Source organism: Lepus europaeus, chromosome 9 (assembly GCF_033115175.1).
Source record: "Lepus europaeus isolate LE1 chromosome 9, mLepTim1.pri, whole genome shotgun sequence".
NCBI lineage: Eukaryota > Metazoa > Chordata > Mammalia > Lagomorpha > Leporidae > Lepus > Lepus europaeus.
In genome coordinates this window covers 25,196,181-25,216,195 of record NC_084835.1, presented here as the reverse complement: position 1 = coordinate 25,216,195, position 20,015 = coordinate 25,196,181, and the positions used below count along the sequence as shown (strand labels likewise).

Below are 20,015 nucleotides of genomic sequence, written 5' to 3'. Positions count from 1 at the left end.
ATGTCTTGGTCAAGTTTTATTTCAAAATTAGTTTAAATAATAGTAGTAAAGACCTGATTATGTATTAGCACCAATATCTTAAGAAACATTCACAAGAAGTTTAACCAAGGAGTGTGACTTCTTGAGACAATAGTATTTAAAAGATCTACTATAATTTTTGACAGAAAGAAATAGCAGTGATTAATGGCTGACTGGGTGGCAGTATTAGGCAGTGGAAATAACTCTAGGCATAGTGAGAACTCTTGGTTTCAAGTATGGTGCACAGCTTGCATTTAACAAATGTTAGCTCCTGGGGCTGACACTATGGCACAGCAGGCTGAGCATCTGCCTGCAGTGCAGGCGTCCCATATGGACACTGGTCCATGTCCTGGCTGCTCCTCTTCAATCCAGCTCTCTGCCTATGACCTGGGAAAGCAGTGGAAGATGGCCCAAGTGTTTGGGCCCCTGCACCCTCATGGGAGACCTGGAAGAAGCTCCTGATTCCTGGCTTCAGGTTGGCCCGGCTCTAGCCATTGGGGTCATTTGGGGAGTGAACCAGCAGATGGAAGACATTTCTGTCTTTCCTCTCTGTCTATAGCTCTACCTCTCAAATAAATAAATAAAAATCTTTAAAAAAAAATGTTAGCTCCTTTTCCATGATCTAGGACAACAGCTTTAAATATGGAGTTCAATGCAGTGACAAGGGGTTATGGGCCTGTTATTGCTTTAGATTCTGGATGAGTGCGTGTTCACGTCTGATTTTTTTTTTTTCCTAAGGAGAAGATATATTCACCTCTCATTAGGGTCTCAGAGATGCTCTGCAGCTATCCTACTTCAAAACAAGGACAATGAATTATTATGTCTGGCAAAAATATCCCATGGGACTATGGAAAGAGAAATTATTTCTTGTTTTTTCAACTATACTATCAACTATTTTTAGAATATTCTAGCAAAACCAACTCTATAGGCTCTCTGTACATAAAAATGCCACTCATTTAAAAATAGTCAGAAGTACATCCAAAATGCAGACAAACTTTATTTAAAATTTACACCCTATTTATAGGAAAACATCTGAAGAGGCTAAACAAGTCAAAATAAGATTAATAAAAAATGAAAATCAAATCTATATGAAGAAGATACATGCAAACATACTAATCACATAGGATAAAATGATTATTATGATTAATAATTAAAATTTAGATGTACACTTTCTAGCAGGCAATATAAAAGAAAAACATGTAATTCTTTTAAAGGATGAAAGTATTTTTCTACTAAAGGACAATTGGCATTATCCTTTACAAGCAACATATTACATATATACCATAACTTGCATTAAAGGATAACTTACATTTCCTTTCAATAGAAAATCATAATTTTTTAAAAAGTTTTACTTATTTATTTGAACATCAGAGTTACAAAAAGACAGGGAGAGACAGAGAGCAATCATCCATCTGCTGGTTCATTCCAGGTGGCTGTAACAGTCAGGGCTAGGCCAGGCCAAAGCCAAAAGCCGGATCTTCTTCTAAGTCTCCCACATGGGTGGCAGAGGCTGTTTTGCACAGGTAATTAGAAGGGAGCTGGATTGGAAGGGGAGCATCTGGGTCATAAACTGGTGCCCATATGGGATGCCGGTGTCATAGGCAGCAGCTTTTTTTGCTATACTGCCATGCCAGAACGGAAAATTACAAATTTTTAAAGAGAAAAAAATTTTTGATACTAAATACTGAAAAAAAACCCTCAAAGTTTGCATAATAATAAGTTCAGTAATATACTAAGGGTTTTAACTACAATAGTTTACGGTTTATAGTAAAATTATGTCATTGAATTTGTCTGATTATTGAAGTTAAGGCATTTAAACCTACAAGATACTTTATTTCTCTGCCACTGGGATCCTGCATTCTTAGGTCAATAAAGCCTACATTTCATCAGTTACTATTAAGAATTCTTGATTTTTCTGAAACAGTTACAGGCTATTAGCTTTTTTAAAAATTTTTATTTATTTGAAAGACAGAGTTACAGAGAGAGGTAGAGAGAGAGAGGTCTTCCAAAAACTGGTTCACTCCCAAATGGCTGCAATGGTTGGAGCTGAGCCAATCCAAATTCAGGAGCCAGGAGCTTCCTCTGGGTCTCCCACGGGTGCAGGGACCCAAGGACTTGGGCCATCTTTTACTGCTTTCCCAGGCCATAGCAGAGAGCTGGATCAGAAGAGAAGCAGCTGGGACTAGAACCAGCGCCCATATGGGATGCCAGTGCTGTAGGCCGGGGCTTTAACCGACTGCTTTAACCCGCTGTACCACAGCGCTAGCCCCTAGGTCATTCGCTTTTAACACTGAGGGCATACAAAGGCAGCAGTGTCAATGGACAGCAAAGAGAGCTACAGCATTTCTTTCTATACCTCTTCTAATATAAATTTATATGATAATAATTTTGCAGATATAGATATTTTATATAAATGTGGGACAAAAGTAGAAAGATCACAAAAATGATATTAGCATTAGGAAACTCGAATTATAAAACTGATATTTTAAAATATTTTCCAGGGGCCAGTACTGTGGCACAGCAGGTAAGGCAGCTGCCTGCAGTGCCAGCATCCCATATGGGCACTGGTTCAAGTCCCAGCTGCTCCACTTCCAATCCATGGCTCGGGAAAGCAGTGGAAGATGGTCCAAGTTGTTGGGCCCTTGCATCCAACTGGGAGACCAGAAAAAGCTCCTGGCTCCTGGCTTCAGATCAGCACAGCTCCAGCTGTTGCAGCCATCTGGGGAGTGAACCAGCGAATAGAAGATCCCTCCCTCCCTCCCTCCCTCTCTCTCTCTCTCTGCCTCTTTCTAACTATGCCTTTCAAATAAATATATCTTTAAGAAAAATAATTTCCAAATTTTCTGTAATCCTGCCATTTAAACGTTCATAAAAAAAGAGATAACATTTCATATACATTATTTAATCACTAGAGTTCCAAAAATATACATGCATCCCTTGCTATCTGTGGAAGATTAGTTCCAGGACCCTTCATGAATATTAGAATCAGCAGAAGCTCAAGTTATTTATATAAAATGGTATAGTGTTTACAGAGTGATTGATGTGCATCCTACTGTACATATGAAATCATCTCCAGATTACTTATAACACTTAATACAATGCAGTTGGTTGAATCTGTCGATGCAAAACCCATAAATATGGAGGGCTGACTGTATATGAAATAATATGTTTTACAAAAATAAAAAAGAATTGAGCAAACAATCCAATCAAAATATATGTTTTAGACATAACAGCTTAAGAAAATCCAGATGGCATCTAAGTCAGTAGGGCCAGGAGAGTACTGAGGGAGCATATATGCTCTGTGGTAGTTCAGTGTACTCATTAATGGGCCTTTTGGAGACTGTCATCTATGTAAATAGTCTTATCATTATGGTACCTTTAGTTCCTTGTCTAGGTGATGACCCACCCATAAACCAACCACGACACCCTACAGCACATATTAAGAACCAAATCAACGGTATTGGATGCAGGGAATATACTATATTATTTTGCTCTGCATATGTTCTTATCATGCTAATTCCCTCATAAGAGTAGAGTGCTTTCCCTCTTTTAAGAGTAGCTAGAGTACAGTACCTTTCAGTTTCTCAATTTCACTATCTTAGGGAGTAACAGAATGATTAATTGGTAAAAATAAAAAACTGAACTCCTACTAAAACCATCTTTAATGGAAGAATGGTGGTTTGCAAAAGCTAAATTGGCAACTATTCTCAATGGAGGAAGGCAGACATATTGCATGGTAAGAAGCAAAACAATGTTCACTACAAATTTCATCCTGAAAAAGAGGTTCCTGGCCTCAGTTTACTCTGAGAATAGCAAACAGTAAGTGCGGGAAATAGTCAACATGATTTCTTTTCTATCCTCACAGCACAGAGCCAGTCCAGCAGAGTAATCAGCAGTATGTCAGGTTGTCAAGTTTTTATCCTGGCCCTTCCACCAGGCCACACTGTCTGAGCTACTATCATAAGCTTCTGTGAGGATTAATCCATATGTAACAATGTGAACAGTGTCTAGAATCGGGAATTGCTATTGCTGTTGTAATTATTATGTTTAGATATTATATAGTCAAAATATTGCTTGAAATACAGGGATTATTATCAAAGAGATAAATGAATTAAAAAAAAAAAAAACTTCAACCTGATGAACATAAGCAGGGGGTAAACACTGATGCATATCAATATATTCGGGGCCGGCGCTGTGGCGCAGCAGGTTAAAGCCCTGGCCTGAAGTACCAGCATCCCATATGGGTGCCGGTTCTAGTCCCAGCTGCTCCTCTTCCAATCCAGCTCTCTGCTATGCTATGGCCTGGGAAAGCAGCAGAAGATGGCCCAAGTCCTTAGGTCCTCGCACCCACATGGGAGACCCGGAAGAAGCTCTTGGCTCCTGGCTCCTGGCTGCAGATCAGTGCAGCTCAGACCATTGCAGCCATCTGGGGAGTGAACCAGCAGATGGAAAACCTCTTTCTCTGTCTCTACCTCTCTCTGAAACTCTGTCTTTCAAATAAATAAAAATAAATCTTTAAAAAATACATAAATGCACTATAGAACTGAGATTTCTTACTAACTGCTTATGTGAATAATTGTCACAAAATAGTCTTCCCTTACTTATCATTTATCATTCATTCACTTCAGTAATTCAGTAAATATTTATTAGAACCTATTTTGTACAATGTTCACAAGCTTGACACAGCTGTGAATGGGAGACATACTCATGATTGTATATTCTTTTAGATGTTAGCTACCTGAGGTCCTGAATTTTTGTATGAAATTCTAGGGCTGGTGCCCTGGCTCACTAGGCTAACCCTCCGCCTGCGGCGCCGGCACACCGGGTTCTAGTCCCAGTTGGGGTGCCAGTTCTGTCCCAGTTGCTCCTCTTCCAGTCCAGCTGTCTGCTGTGGCCCGGGAGTGCAGTGGAGGATGGCCCAAGTGCTTGGGCCCTGCACCCCATGGGAGACCAGGAGGAAGCACCTGGCTCCTGGCTTCGGATCGGCACAGCGTGCAGGCTGTAGCAGCCGTTTGGGGGGTGAACCAATGGAAGGAAGACCTTTCTCTCTGTCTCTCTCTCTCACTGTCTAACTCTGCCAGTCAAAAAAAAAAAAAAAAAAGAAATTCTAAATTTTATATTTTGTTTTGATGTTCCATATTCTATGTTTTTCTTTTAGGGTTCTTCATCTGAACCATAGAACATAGAAAATAATTCGAATATAATTAATGTTGGATGATTTAAGGAATAAGGTTACAACTTAAGTTCTCTTAGTTTTTGCTAATTTCAGATGTCCTGAAGCTGAAAAGTATCATCATCCCTCAAAGACAAAGTACTGAGTCATTAATCTTTCTGTGTCCTAGCTAAAAATATGCTTAGAGGAAACCAAACAACTGCTGTTGTTGGTTACTCAAACAGTAATTCCCTTGGTGAAGGACATAAACTCAGTGGGAAGAATAGAATATGGATGGGTTAGGGTATGTGAACATCAGACACAGAAAGTAGAAAAGGAAGGAGGGAATAAAAAATGATGAAGAATGAGAAAGAAATAACAGAAGAACTTGAATTGTAATGGTATATTAGTGATCTGTCCTATATTTTGTGACTTTATAAAAAAAGGCACAAATTATTTCAGGGTAGGCATTTGGCACAGCAGTGAATTTTACCATCTGGGATACGCATATCCCATATTATAATATTTGAGTCTGAGCCCAACTCTGCCTCTGATCCAGTTTCCTGCCAATGCATACTGTGGGAGACCACAAAGCGATGGCTCAAGTACTTGGAATCCTGGCATTCCAGGAGATCAGAATGGCATTCCAGGAGCATGGCTTTAGCCTGGCCCAGCCCCAGCTGTTACATGCATTAGAAAGTGAAACAGCAGCTGGAAGACCCCTCTCTCTCTCTCCCCTGGTCCCTCCCTCATTTACAAATAAATACAATTTTTTAAAAAGATACCAATTACTTAATCTGAACCACAATCCACAGAAACATCATTTTAATTAAACAAAAATATACAAAATATCTACATTTTATTCAAATTGGTACTTTCTAGCTAAAAAAAACAAACCAAAAAATTCTATGAATTATACTAAGAATAAAGCAAGGGCCAACACTGTGGCATAGCAGTTAAAGCCACTGCCTGCAGTGCAGGCATCCTATTATGGGTACCAGTTTGAGTCTGCCTGCTCCACTTCCAATCCAGCTCTCTGTTATGGCCTGGGAAAGCAGTAGAAGATGGTCCAAGTCCTTGGGCCCCTGCCTTGTGTGGAAGACCAGGAGGAATCCACTGATTCCTGGCTTTGGATCGACATAGTTCCAGACGTTGCAGCTATCTGGGGAGTGAACCATCAGATGGAAGACTCTCTCTGTCTCTCTCTACCTCTGCCTCTCTGTAACTCTGCCTTTTAAATAAAAATAAATATATCTAGCATTTCTTACTTAGGTATTTTTCTAAGGCAGAAATTAATTGAGCTGTGTCAGTCCTGAGTTATTTACAATTTTAACTTAGTTATGCTGTGTTTACTGTAGGGAAAAAAATTAGACACTGAGCAAAAACTTATCCATATAATTATGAAAGGTATTGAAAATATTAATGAATTAAAATTACATTCCTAGATAAATTATTTTATAATTCTCTTGGAGTAGATATTGATGGAACAAGGACATAAGCCTCAGTGATTCTCCCTCATTGCCCAAAACAGATAAACACTGTAATGTATTTCTTGCCCTTGAATCTATTGCCTTCATACCCCATCCCCCACAGCCACCTGAAAGACCAGCTGCTCAGAACACCTGAAAGACCAGTTCCATGAATTCCCCCTCTGCATGCTGCCCCATGCCCCACCCCCATCCCCAGCTTTCCTAAAATATAAAAAGCCCGTACCCTGGGGGTCTTGGCCTTCTGTCACATGTTCCATCAATGTGCATGCAGGCAGTTGGTCACTCACCTCTACGAATTTATTTTCTGTGAATTAATTCAGTCTGGCTGTAAATTCGTATACTGCTGCCTCTCTATTCTGCGACTCTTTTCTAACAGATAAGATTAACTGACTTATTTTATGTTTAGGATATTTGAGCAGAGAAATGACTAGTTAATTGGAACACTTTGTTTCATGCCCTTTCTGTATTTTCTATAGTTCCCAAACATATAAGAACACAAAATTATGAGTGCTGTTCTCTACTTGATACAATTTTAATAACTTTTTACATACAGAGTCTACATATCCAAACAGTCTAACAAATGCAAGCTACACCAACTTAATACTTCAATTTTCAATGTTTTTGTCAAATAAATAGTTCTTAATCTTAAGAAACAAAAATTATTATATAGTTGTGGAGATTTCTGTATCTAAGCTCTAAACAGGATCTGTTTTATACTTGGAAGTTCTTTTTTTTTTTTTTGACAGGCAGAGTGGACAGTGAGAGAGAGAGACAGAGAGAAAGGTCTTCCTTTTGCCGTTGGTTCACCCTCCAATGGCCGCCGCGGTAGCGCGCTGCGTCCGGCGCACCGCGCTGTTCCGATGGCAGGAGCCAGGTGCTTCTCCTGGTCTCCCATGGGGTGCAGGACCCAAGGACTTGGGCCATCCTCCACTGCACTCCCTAGCCACAGCAGAGAGCTGGCCTGGAAGAGGGGCAACCGGGTGTTTTATACTTGGAAGTTCTAACTGAATGTTAAATTACATACACACACACATACATACACACACACACACATATATATAGTAGGACAGACAGTATTCACATTTGGAGAGTAGAACAAAGATTAAATAGCATAAAGACTACAATAAGTTGCCTGGATTTATTTTCACATTCACAAATAATCAGAAGATGGTAAGGTCCTGCCAAAAGTATATAGGCTTGGGAATCAGTTCCAGGTACAAACACCAGCTCTACTACTCACTGTGGAAGGCTGGGAAATGTACTTCTGAGCCTTAATTTCCTCACCAGGTAAAAATGGAGCTTTTATCTTGGAAGTGCACAGCATTTCATTGTGAGAGGATATCTAACAGGTAAGATTATGCGCTTGCCACAGTGATGGAGGTATACATTCAATAAACTACTAATAGTTATTAATAGCCTTTGAAATAAATTCTGAAAAGGCAGCCCTATAATGTCTGTGCAAGAACTTACAAAAAAAGCATATAAGTTTTAAATCATATATGATGAATATTTAATTATATCAATTTAAACATTAAAGTACATCAAGCAATCACTGATGGTAAATCCATCACATGTCAACATGTGCTAAGCTTCAAAATTTCATGGCACTTATAAAAGAGGTGAAACAAGAAGTGTGGAAGTATTGGGGCATAAAATGAGAACAATGAACATAGTTAGTATTGCTAAGCTTTTGTGTGAAATAGTCATTTTACATACTCAAATGGTATAAAATGACTATTTTCACATTATACCATTTCATTTTAAAACAGGAATGACAGTTCAAATTAGCAAAGCAAGAATTAGAGAACAGTCCTATGGTGTGGGAGCAACAGGTCTTTTTCCTTTAATAATGACAGATCTACAAAGTTCTTGCTTAGGCTTTTAAGTGACTATATTTTCCATTGGGGAAAGTAAAAAACAGGGTGCGGGAGGCAGAAGGGGTTGAGGAAAAGAAGTACAAAGAGAAGAAATGTCTGGAGGTTAGAGATAGAAAGCAGGGAAAGAGGAATAGGAGGAACAGGGAACACAGGAAGAAATGTGTTTCTGATTTTTATTTAATTAAAATGAGATCCAGGCCGGCGCCGTGGCTTAATAGGCTAATCCTCCGCCTTGTGGCGCAGGCACACCAGGTTCTAGTCCAGGTTGGGGCGAGGGATTCTATCCCGGTTGCCCCTCTTCCAGGCCAGCTCTCTGCTATGGCCCGGGAAGGCAGTGGAGGATGGCCCAAGTCCTTGGGCCCTGCACCCCATGGGAGACCAGGAGAAGCACCTGGCTCCTGGCTTCGGATCAGTGAGATGCGCCGGCCGCAGCGGCCATTGGAGGGTGAACCAACGGCAAAAAGGAAGACCTTTCTCTCTGTCTCTCTCTCTCTCTCACTATCCACTCTGCCTGTCAAAAAAAAAAAAAAATGACATCCATATAAATATTCCTCCAACACACACATACACAAGAGGTTCTGTACATAGGTGAGTGATTGACAAACTTCCCTTCCTGGTCACTTGAAATGTTCTGGTCATTATACTTTGAAACCCTTAAACCACAATGCAGAGGTCTTTGCAATAAGGTCCCCGTTCACACTCTGGTTGCCTTGTTCTCCCCTAGAATATTGGCTTTTGTATTTTGCTTATCTGAAGGAGAAACATCCAGGAGGGCATTCTGTTCATAGGGGTAGGCTACTCTTTATATGGAATTTTTTTTTTGAGATTTATTTTATTTTATTCTATTTTTTTTTGACAGAGTGGACAGTGAGAGAGAGAGAAAGAGAGAAAGGTCTTCCTTTTCCATTGGTTCACCCCCCAATGGCCGCTCCGGCCAGCGCACTGCGCTGATCCGAAGCCAGGAGCTAGGTGCTTCCTCCTGGTCTCCCATGCGGGTGCGGGGCCCAAGCACTTGGGCCATCCTGCACTGCACTTCTGGGCCACAGCAGAGAGCTGGACTGGAAGAGGAGCAACCAGGACAAAATCTGGAGCCCCGACCGGGACTAGAATCCTGGGTGCCAGCGCCGCAAGCGGAAGATTAGCCTATTGAGCCAGGGCGCCGGCCTTGAGATTTAACAAAACACAGAGAGAAAGAGAGACCGACAGATAAGCAGGGCTCCTATCCACTGGTTTACATTCCAAATGCCTGCAACAGCCTGCCTGGGTCAAAACTGGAGCTCAATCCAGGTCTCTCACGTAGGTGTCAGGAACCCAATTATCCAAGCCATCACCACTGACTACCAGGATGTGCATTAGCACGATCCTGAAGTAAGGAGCCAGAGTAAGGAAGCACACCCAGGTATTCCAACGTGGGTCTTGGTATCCTACCTGCCAGGCTAAATATCCATTCCCTTACATATATTTTTAAGCCAAGTCCATTAAAAACTTTGTTTATTTTCATTTTTATTTCAAATTGAGAGAGAGAGAGAGAGAGAGAGAGAATGAATGAATGAATATACTCACAACTGCCAGAACTGGGCCAGGCCAAAGCCAGGAGCCAAGAACTTAGCCTAGGTCTCCCACATGGAAAGGACCCAACTACTTGAATCATCACCTGCTACCTTCCATGGGGCACATTAGCAGGAAGCTAGAAGCAGAAGCAGAGCCAGGACCTGAACCCAGGTACTGTGATATACCCAGGCACTGTAAAATGCCTGCCCCCAAATCCCTTCATAAGCTCCAAAGCCCACTTGTCCCTCACCCCATGATTCTGGGGCCTGTAGGGCAGAATGGCCTCCTTATTACCTCAAGTTTCCTCCACCTTTGCTGGGCTTCTCTTGTCACTAATCTTCCACCTATCTACTGTCCAGCTTCCAAAAACAGTTCACAAGTCTCATTTATTAAGTGGGCCCTCCTAACATTCATTGATGACTTGAGAGGGAGAAGAGCTAAAGACACAAATTTAAATATACTTAGGCTACATGTACTTATTAAGTAGGAAGCAACCTGCTCATATAAAACTTCAATGGACCTAATTTTAAAAGAATAAGATGAAAGCACTTGAAAATTTACTAATTACTAAATCTGGAAAGAAACAAAATCTGAATAATATCTACTCTAATTTCTCATGAGTATGTCTTTGAATTTTACTTTTATGGCAATAGGAAATCATCATACCCACTATGGAAATGGAAGACTATTTTTTAATGACAAGATAGTTAAGAATATCCTGAAGTAGAAATGTAGGGTCTCCATTTGTAGATTATGCCAATTCAGATTCACTGAATAGCTAAAAGGTGGAAAGGACACTGAATTCATATTTTCTTTTTTTTTTTTTTTTTGACAGGCAGAGTGGTGAGGGTGAGAGAGAGAGAGAGAGAGAGAGAGAGAGACAGAGAGAAAGGTCTTCCTTTTTGCCGTTGGTTCACCCTCTAATGGCCGCTGCGGCCAGCACATCTCACTGATCCGAAGCCAGGAGCCAGGTGCTTCTCCTGGTCTCCCATGGGGTGCAGGGCCCAAGGACTTGGGCCATCCTCCACTGCCTTCCCGGCCATAGCAGAGAGCTGGCCTGGAAGCGGGGCAACCGGGATAGAATCCGGTGCCCCACCCGGGACTAGAACCCGGTGTGCCGGCGCCGCAAGACGGAGGATTAGCCTGTTAAGCCACGGCGCCGGCCATGAATTCATATTTTCAAAAGAGCACTACAAGATAATTTTAAAAGTATATTCTGATTAGAAAGGTCTAGAATTAAGGAATTTGAGCTGGAAGAGACCTCATAGGATAATCTAATTCAATAATTTACTTTTAAAAATGTTTATTTATTCACTTTTATTTGTTTGAAAGGTAGAATGACAAAGAAAGGGAGGGAGAAAGGGAAGGAGGGAAGGAAGGAGGGAAGGAGCGAGGGAGGGAGGGAGGGAGGGGGAGAGAGAGGGAAAGCGAGAAAGAGGGACAGAGAAGGAGAGTGAAAAAGAGAGAGGGAGGGAGGGAGGGGAGGGGGAGAGAGGGGAGGAGATAGAGAGAGAAGAAGGGAGGGAAGGAGGAAGAGAGAGAGAGAAAATGAATATCTTTCACCCACTGGATCACTATCCAAAAGCCCACAGAAGTTGGCACTGGACCAGGCTGAAGCTATGAGCCAGAAATCCCATCTGGGTCTTTCACATTAGTGACAAGGGTTCAAGCACTTGAGTCATCAACTGTTTTCTCCCAGGTGCATTAACAGGAAGCTGGACAGGGAGCAGAGGGGGTTCTCAATGTAAGACACTAATATGGGACCCACACATCCCAAGCAGCAATGTAATCCATTGCATCCCAACATGCACTACAAGTCCAATTCTTAACTCTTCTTTCCAGAAGCAAAAATGGAAGCTAAATGAGTTTCAGTGACTAGAACCAAAGATGCCTTTTGCTAATTAGAAGAAATAACTATATCTAATAAAAATGATGCAATTAGTGGAGAATATAACATTAACTTTTAGTTATTAAAGAGAAATTTTGATCAAGTATAGGTTCTTTGAGGACTGAGTTATTACAAACGAAACTTAAATGCCCAAATAATATTAATACTTACTCATTACCCCAGTCCAGACGTACAGTGATGTGTCGCTTAACCTCCCGCACCTGATCCTGAGTCAGGTGACCAGACAGGAGCTGCCTTCGCAGGTCAATAAGTTCATTCATCACATGGCGAAGTTTGTAGAAAAGATCTACTTTGTGTTTCTGAAAGAGCATATTTGATGTTGGTTGAAATGCAAAGGGGATATGAAAAGGGAATGAAAAGAGAAAGAGAAAGAGTTAAACTATGAAAAGTGCTCATTTCTCTGAACCACAAAGGCAATGTAAAGAGGAGTTTACATAAAGGTCTTAAAAATTGCCCTTACTTCCTGTTTATATATCTTTATATAGTGACAATGAACAAAGCAGCAAAACTGATGTGGATCATGCAAAAGTTCCACTTATCTCTGTTATCATGGACTATTCATTTTTCTAGTAAATTGAAGGTATTAAATAGAACAGAAGGTTACACAAGAGCCTGGAGCTATTTTTGTCTCACAAGTCACAACACATGTTAAGAACAAAGACTTCGGCCAAAGCAGCAGCTCACTAGGCTAATCCTCCGCCTGCGGCATAGGCACACCAGGTTCTAGTCTGGGTCAGGGCGCCAGATTCTGTCCTGGTTGTTCCTTTTCCAGTCCAGCTCTCTGCTGTGGACCGGGAGTGCAGTGGAGGATGGCCCAAGTCCTTGGGCCCTGCACCTGCATGGGAGACCAGGAGAAGCACCTGGCTTCTGGCTTCGGATCAGCATGGTGCGCCGGCTGCAGCGGCCATTGGGGGGTGAACCAACGGAAAAGGAAAACCTTTCTGTCTCTCTCTAACTCTGCCTGTCAAAAAAAAAAAAAAAAGAACAAAGACTTCACCCATATGGTAGTATTTCTGTGTTCTCCACAAAGTATATTCAAGTTAGGAGAGGGAGAATCATTTGTCCTATTCAGAAGCAACTAGGGTTTCCATATAGAACCACAGTCCCTAGAGTGAGATTCACTCTTGCTTTCTAGGTCTCATCTAGGTTCCTAATTAGCTTTTTCTAAACAGCTGTATGTCTCTAGTGTCATAGATCTCTAGTCTTTTCTATTTCATAGAAAATGCCATTTTTCTCTTAAGACTTGGACTAAGTCTCTCCATTCTCTCCTAGCCTATAATTTCTGTTGAGAAATCAGCTCTGAGTCCAATAGGTGATCCTCTAAAAGTAATCTGGCATTCCTCTAGTACACATTTTAGAATCTTTATGTTTTACTGTTTAAAGTCTGACTGCAGTGTGTCATGGTGAAGGTCTTTGCTGGTCATGCCTATTAGGAGTCTATGTGTTTCCTGTACTTGGATGTCCCTTTTATCCTCCAAACTGGGAAGTTTTCTGAAATTGTTTCACTAAATAGACCCTCTACTACATTCTTTCTTTCCACTCCTTCAGGAACTCCTAAAACCCATATGCTTGGTTGTTTGATAGTAACCCAATAAATCTCCAACACCGTTTTTAATTTTCTAATTTCTTCTTCTTCTTCTTCTTTTTTTTTTTTTTTTTAAGTCTGAATGGAAGATTTCCAAAGAGCTGTCTTCTAGCTTGGATATTCTTTCTTCTGCCTCACCAAATCTGTTGTTAAGGCTTTCTACCACAGTTTTCACTTGATCTACTGAATTCTTCATTTCTAATATTTCATTTTGATTTCTCTTTAAAATCTCACTTTCCTGAGAAAAATTTTCACTCATGTCATGAATCTATTTTTTTAACTTGTGGATTGGCTTCTGAGGGTTTCTGATTAATCTTTTGAATTTTGCTTCAGGCATTTCGTCAATCTCTTCATCTTCACATTCTAATATTAAAGTGTTACTGTGTTCCTTTTGAGGGGAGAGGTCATGTCTTCCTTAATTTTGTTTCTTGAATTTCTGCATTAATTCTTAGGCATTTGTGGAGATACTTGTTTTTTTTTTTTTCTTCTGATGGCTTTTATATTTAACTATCCCTCTGTGGCTTAGTGGAATGCCTGCTCTTTCAGTGAATACCCAAAGGTGTGCTGTGAGTGTGGCCAGGGAGCTCTTGTCAGTGCTCCAGGGTGGGTGAGTATCCAGGGTAAAACCCAAGTTGGACAGCAGTAAATCTCTTGTTAACAGAAGGGGGGTTGGTCACCTCTGTTGGGGTAATAAACTCTTGCCTCTTTTCAAAGGCGATTAATGCCTGGGTGTTAGCCCTGAGTGGGTGCAACACTCATCTACGTTTCCATATGAACTGCACAAAGGATCTATGCAGTTCTCAATGTGAGCACAGATCCTGTTGCAATGACCCACAACAGGCAATCAGAGCATATGCAGCAGCACACAGTGATTGCCCAGAGACCTAGTTACACTCTGCACCCTCTCATGTAGTCACAGAGTTCCCAAAGTCTCAGTACTCAGGGCTCCCACAGTCATGGGATTCAGAGGATCCACTCTGCACTGCTAGCCTGTCCTGTCCACACAGAGGCTGAGATGTTCCAGAACCACTGCCTGTGGGTGCTCTGCTTAGGCAGTTTGAGCCTCAGAGCCTATAATATGTTGAGAGGCTGGGGGCATCTCACAGTCATAAGCGGGTGTCCACACCCTGTCAATCTTCCCAAATTCAAAGTCAGCGGAGAATGCAGATTTTTCCTTCTGGTAAAATCCCTGGATCATACACTCTCAAAATACCTGCCGGCTACAGCTGACTCATTTCACAGTCATGCTAGGAGCATATAAGTCTCTAATGGTTGAAACTGTTTGCTAAGTATTCTTGTAATATTGCTATTGTCAGCAAGCAATCAAGGACTTGCTCCCTCATTTCTCTATTCTAATCCCAACAAGTTCTTTCATTTGTCTATTCTCTTCAAGGTAGGAAACTAATTCTATTATGAAGGAATCTGTAGGATGCACAATTTAATCTTTAGACCTTATAAAAGAGATGGCTAACATTTTTCTGTAATAGCATAGCCAAAATAAGAACTTAAATAATAATCTCATAGCTAGATTCACTTTGCCATCAGCGAAGTATACAGTAAGTAGAAAAAACCTCCCTTTCAGACCAAAGGGAAAGAAAGTTTTAAAGTGAGAATATAATTTGCCTCATGGGCATTGTCTACCTTAGAAAAACTACTACAGAACATGCCTGTGACTATAGACTTGTAGTTCAGGCCACCGAAGATTAGAGATGGGACTTGGGCACTCCCTTGGCTTGCATCCTCTGGTCTGCTTTAACACAAACCAGGAGGAAAAGAAAGCTAGGCATCAGAAGCAATGGGTGGCAGGCCTATTAATGGCTGATCTGTACAGCGATCTGCCCTCCAGGAGACCCAACAGGCCAGTCCACTGCAGTGGCTTTCAATGTGGTAAGCCTGGGCTTCAGCAGAAGTCAGCTTGTGAAGAGCCCTGGCAGCTCTGCCAAGAGTTGGATCACTGAAATGGACCTGCCCTGGAGTCGAAGGATGCCCAGGTCAGAGCCACAGATCTTACTGGCTCTAAGCTGAAAAGCCCTTCACTCAGCCCAACTTCCAAAGTGACCACTGCAGCTGAGGGTATGGTCAAGTAGGGTCAGCAACATTGCAGGCAGAACTGTAAATTTCTTGTTAGAGATGCCCCCTGCCTTGACCTGGCCAGCTCTCCTCCCAGGCCAGCCAAGTCATGAAAGTCAACAGAGTGCCTTCCCCTAGGAGGTTCACACCTCCCTTAGGATGTACCCCATGTGAAGAGATAGACAGGTCTGGGCCTCTTAACTTACAAGGCCTAAAGCCCAACAGATTATTATCAAGCCCCTTCTGTCAGGTTCTATTTGCCTCTCAATCAGAAAACTTAATTGCAGCTTAGACAGCACCTTTCTTAGTTCCTCTAATAATGACTCTGTCCTTTGTTCTAGACCCTGTCTAGCACACTTGGGCCTCATTCCTTTGTAATCATAACCTCTACTCTACCACCAATGGCCCTACTCCCAACCTGTGTGTACTGATGGTCCTCTTCCCCACTTAATGCTGTATAATTGTTCAGACCTGGTAAATGCCACTCTTAGGATCATTGGTACTATCCTCAATCTGTCTTTTATGACCTTGTCTAAATATGATCAGAGTCGGCAAACTTGGAAGGCTTCCATAGCCTTGGCAACTCATGATGACAGCCTAGGGTGGTTACTGGCGCCATAAACTAGAGTGTCAATTTGTTGGGTCAACAACAGGAGCCACTGTGCACTTGCTCCTCATGTGGGATCTCTGTCCTTAATGTGCTGTACATTTTGATTTAATGCTATAACTAGTACTCCAACAGTATGTTTCACTTTGTGTTTCTATGTGGGTGCAAACTGTTGCAATCTTTATACTAAATCGATCTTCTGTATATAAAGAGAACTGAAAATGAATCTTGATGTGAATGGAAGGGGAGAGGGAGCAGGAGATGGGAGGGTTGCGGGTGGGAGGGAAGTTATGGGAGGGGGAAGCCATTGTAATCCATAAGCTGTACACTGGAAATTTATATTCATTAAATAAAAGTTAAAAAAAAAAACAAAGAAAGCCATCAGAGGAAAAAAATCAACAAGTATCTCCACCAATGCCTAGAAATTAACGCAGTTTCAAGAAACAAGATTAAGGAAGACAACATGACACCCCTCCACCCCTGCCATGGGAACTTCAATATTAGAATACGAAGATGAAGACATTGAAGAAATGTCAGAAACAAAATCAAAAAGACTAATAGGATTATTCAGAAATCATCAGAACTCAATCCACAAATTAAAGAAACAGATTCATGACATAAGTGAAATTTTTTATCATGAAATTGAGATTTTAAAGAGAAATCAAAATAAAATATTAGAAATGAAGAAGTCAACAGATCATATGAAAACTGGTGGAAAGCCTTAACAACAGATTTGGTGAGGCAGAAGAAAGAATATCCAAGCTAGAAGACAAATCTTTGGAAGTCTTCCAGTCAGACGAAAAAGAAAAATAGAAAGAAAGAAAGAAAAAGAAATTTGAAAAATTAAAAACAGTGATTTAAGGGGTACTGTTAAATGACCCAACATATGAGTCTTCGGAGTTCCTGGAGTGGAAAGAGAATGGATTATAGGGTATATATAGTCAAACAATTTCAGAAAACTTCCCAGTTTGGAAAATGAAAGGGACATCTAAGTATAAGAAGCACACAGAAATCCTAACAGACATGACCAGAAAAGATCTTCACCATGACACATGCAGTCTAATTTTCAACAGTAGAACATAAAGAAAAGATTCTAAAATGTATACTAGAGGGATGCCAGATTACTTCCAGAGGATCACCTATTAAACTCAGCTGACTTCTCTTCAGAAACCCTATAGGCTAGGAGACACACAGTCTTAAGAGAAAAAAACTGTCAACGCAGAATACTGTACCCTGCAAAGGCTTCATATTTAGGAATGAAGGTGAAATAAAGACATTCCATAACAAACAGAAATTGAAAGAATTTGTCACCACTTATCCAGCCTTACAAAAGAAACGTAACGATGTGCTGCACAGAAAAACAGAAGCATAGTCATCACTATGAAAGAGTGTGAAGGTAGAAAATCTCCTAGTAAAAGCAGAAAGGAAACTCAAAGTAAACATTAGGAGTATTTATGAGAAAATGGCAGGCCAAGTCATTACTTATCAATAGTTACCTTGAATGTAAACGACCTAAATTCTCCAGTTAAAAGACACAGATTGGTTGAATGGATTAAAAAACAAGACCCACCTATTTGTTGCCCACAAGAAACACACTTCATCAACAGATACAAACAGACTGAAAGTGAAAGACTGGAAAAAGATATTCCATGCTAACAGAAACCAAAAAAGAGCTAGGTAGCCATCCTAATAACAGACAATAGACTTTAAAACTAAACATGTTAAAGGAGACAAAGAAGGGCACCATATAATGACTAAGGGATCAATTTAACAAGAAGAGATGACTATAATAAACTTACATGTACCTAATTACATGGCATCTGGCTAATTAAAACAAATGTTAATAGATCTAAAGGGAGACACAGACTTTAACATAATAGCAATGGGGAACTTCAACACCCTACTTTCAGCAATGGACAGATCAACCAGACAGAAAACCAACAAAGAAACAACAGAACTAATCCACACTATGAACCAAATGGACCTAACTGATATTTACAGAATTTTCATTCCGCAGGTGCATATACATTCTTCTCACCAGTGCATGGAACTTTCTGTAGGATAAACCACATGCTAGGCCATGAAGCAATTCTCATCAAATTCAAAAAAAGGGAAATCAATTCATACCATGCATTCTATGTCCACAATGAGATGAAACTGGAAATCAACAACTCAAGAATCTCCAGAACCCATGCAAACACATGGAAACTAAACAACATGCTCCTGAATGAACAGTGTGTGATAGGAGAAATCAAAAGAGAAATAAAAAAATTTCTGGAAGCAAATGAAGATGATAACATACCAAAACGATGTGATATAGCAAAATCAGAGTTAAGAGGGAGTTTCTAACAATTGGTGCCTAGTTCAAGAAATTGGAAAGGCACCAAATAAATGAGCTATCAATGCATCTTAAGAACCTAGAAAAACCCCATTATATGTTAACATAAATAATATTTATTAAAAAATCTCCTTTGCAAGACAAAAAAAAAGAACCTAGAAAAACAACAACAAACCAAACCCAAAATTAATAGGAGAAAAGAAACAGTTAAAATTAGAGAATAAACAAAACTGAGACAAAAAAATAAAAAAAATCAGTGAAATGAAGAGCTAGTTCTCTGAAAAAAAAACTGATACACCATTGGCCCAACAAACCACAAAAAGAGGTAGAAGAGCCGAATCAATAAAACCAGAGATGAAAGAGGAAATGTAACAACAGATACCACAGAAATAAAAAAGAATCATCAGGAAATACTATAAACAGCTATATGCCAACAAATCAGGAAACCTAGAAAAAATGGATAGATCCCTAGACATAAACAATCTATCAAAATTGAGACATGAAGACACAGAAAACCTAAACAGACCAATAACCAAGATGCAGACTGACAGTAATAAAGTCCACCAACAAAGAAAAGCTCAAGACTGGACTTCTTCACTGTTGAATTCTAACAGATAATTAAAAAAGAACTAATTCTAATTCTCCCCAAGCTATTCATAAAAACTCAAAGGGATGGAATCCTCCTAAGCTCCCTCTATGAAGCCAGCAGCACCCTAATTCCTAAATGAGAAAAGATACAACAGAAAAGAGAAGTATAGACCAATTTCTCTGATGAACATAGATGTAACGATCCTCAACAAAATACTAGTCAATCAAATCCAACAACACATCAGGAAGATCATCGACCCGAACCAAATGGGATTTATCCCTGGTATGCTGGGATGGTTCAATATTTGCGAATCAACCAACGTGATACATCAGATTAACAAACCTGTCTTTATCGCTGAGGAACAGTTTTTTTTCCCTACTATTTCTTGAACTCTGAGTGTAGCATTAATCTTATGAGTATAAAGGTAATTCAAAATAGATCTTTGTGAATAATAATAATGGGGATAGGAGTGGGAGGAGGAAGGAGGCTGAGAGCGCAGATGGGAGGGAGGATGGGGTGGGAAGAATCACTATATTCTCTAACTTTGTAAATATGAAATGCATGAAGTTTGTATTCCTTAAATAAAATGTTTTTAGGTTAAAAAAAATTGGTAGTGGGAGGCAGGCATTGTAGCATAGTGGGTTAAGTTGCCACTTGCATCTCATAATGAGGTGCTTGTTTGTGTCCTGGCTACTCTGCTTCTGATCCAACTTCCTACTAATGCACCCTAGGAGGCAGCACATTGTGGGATCAAGCCTTCAGGAATCATGAACTATAATTACAGCAAAAGAAACTTGTTATTCTTTCTTTAGTTGATGAATAAATGAAG

At 40.4% G+C, this 20,015-nt stretch overlaps 1 protein-coding gene across 1 annotated transcript in view; it reads right to left on the bottom strand.

Moving 5' to 3' along the window:
* DOCK3 (dedicator of cytokinesis 3) overlaps positions 1-20,015 on the bottom strand; it is a 455,873-nt gene that overhangs the window by 247,049 nt on the left and 188,809 nt on the right. Inside the window, exon 6 of the mRNA XM_062199955.1 lies at positions 12,148-12,296. Within this exon, the coding sequence (XP_062055939.1) occupies positions 12,148-12,296 (149 nt within the window). The remainder of the gene's footprint in view (positions 1-12,147; positions 12,297-20,015) is intronic.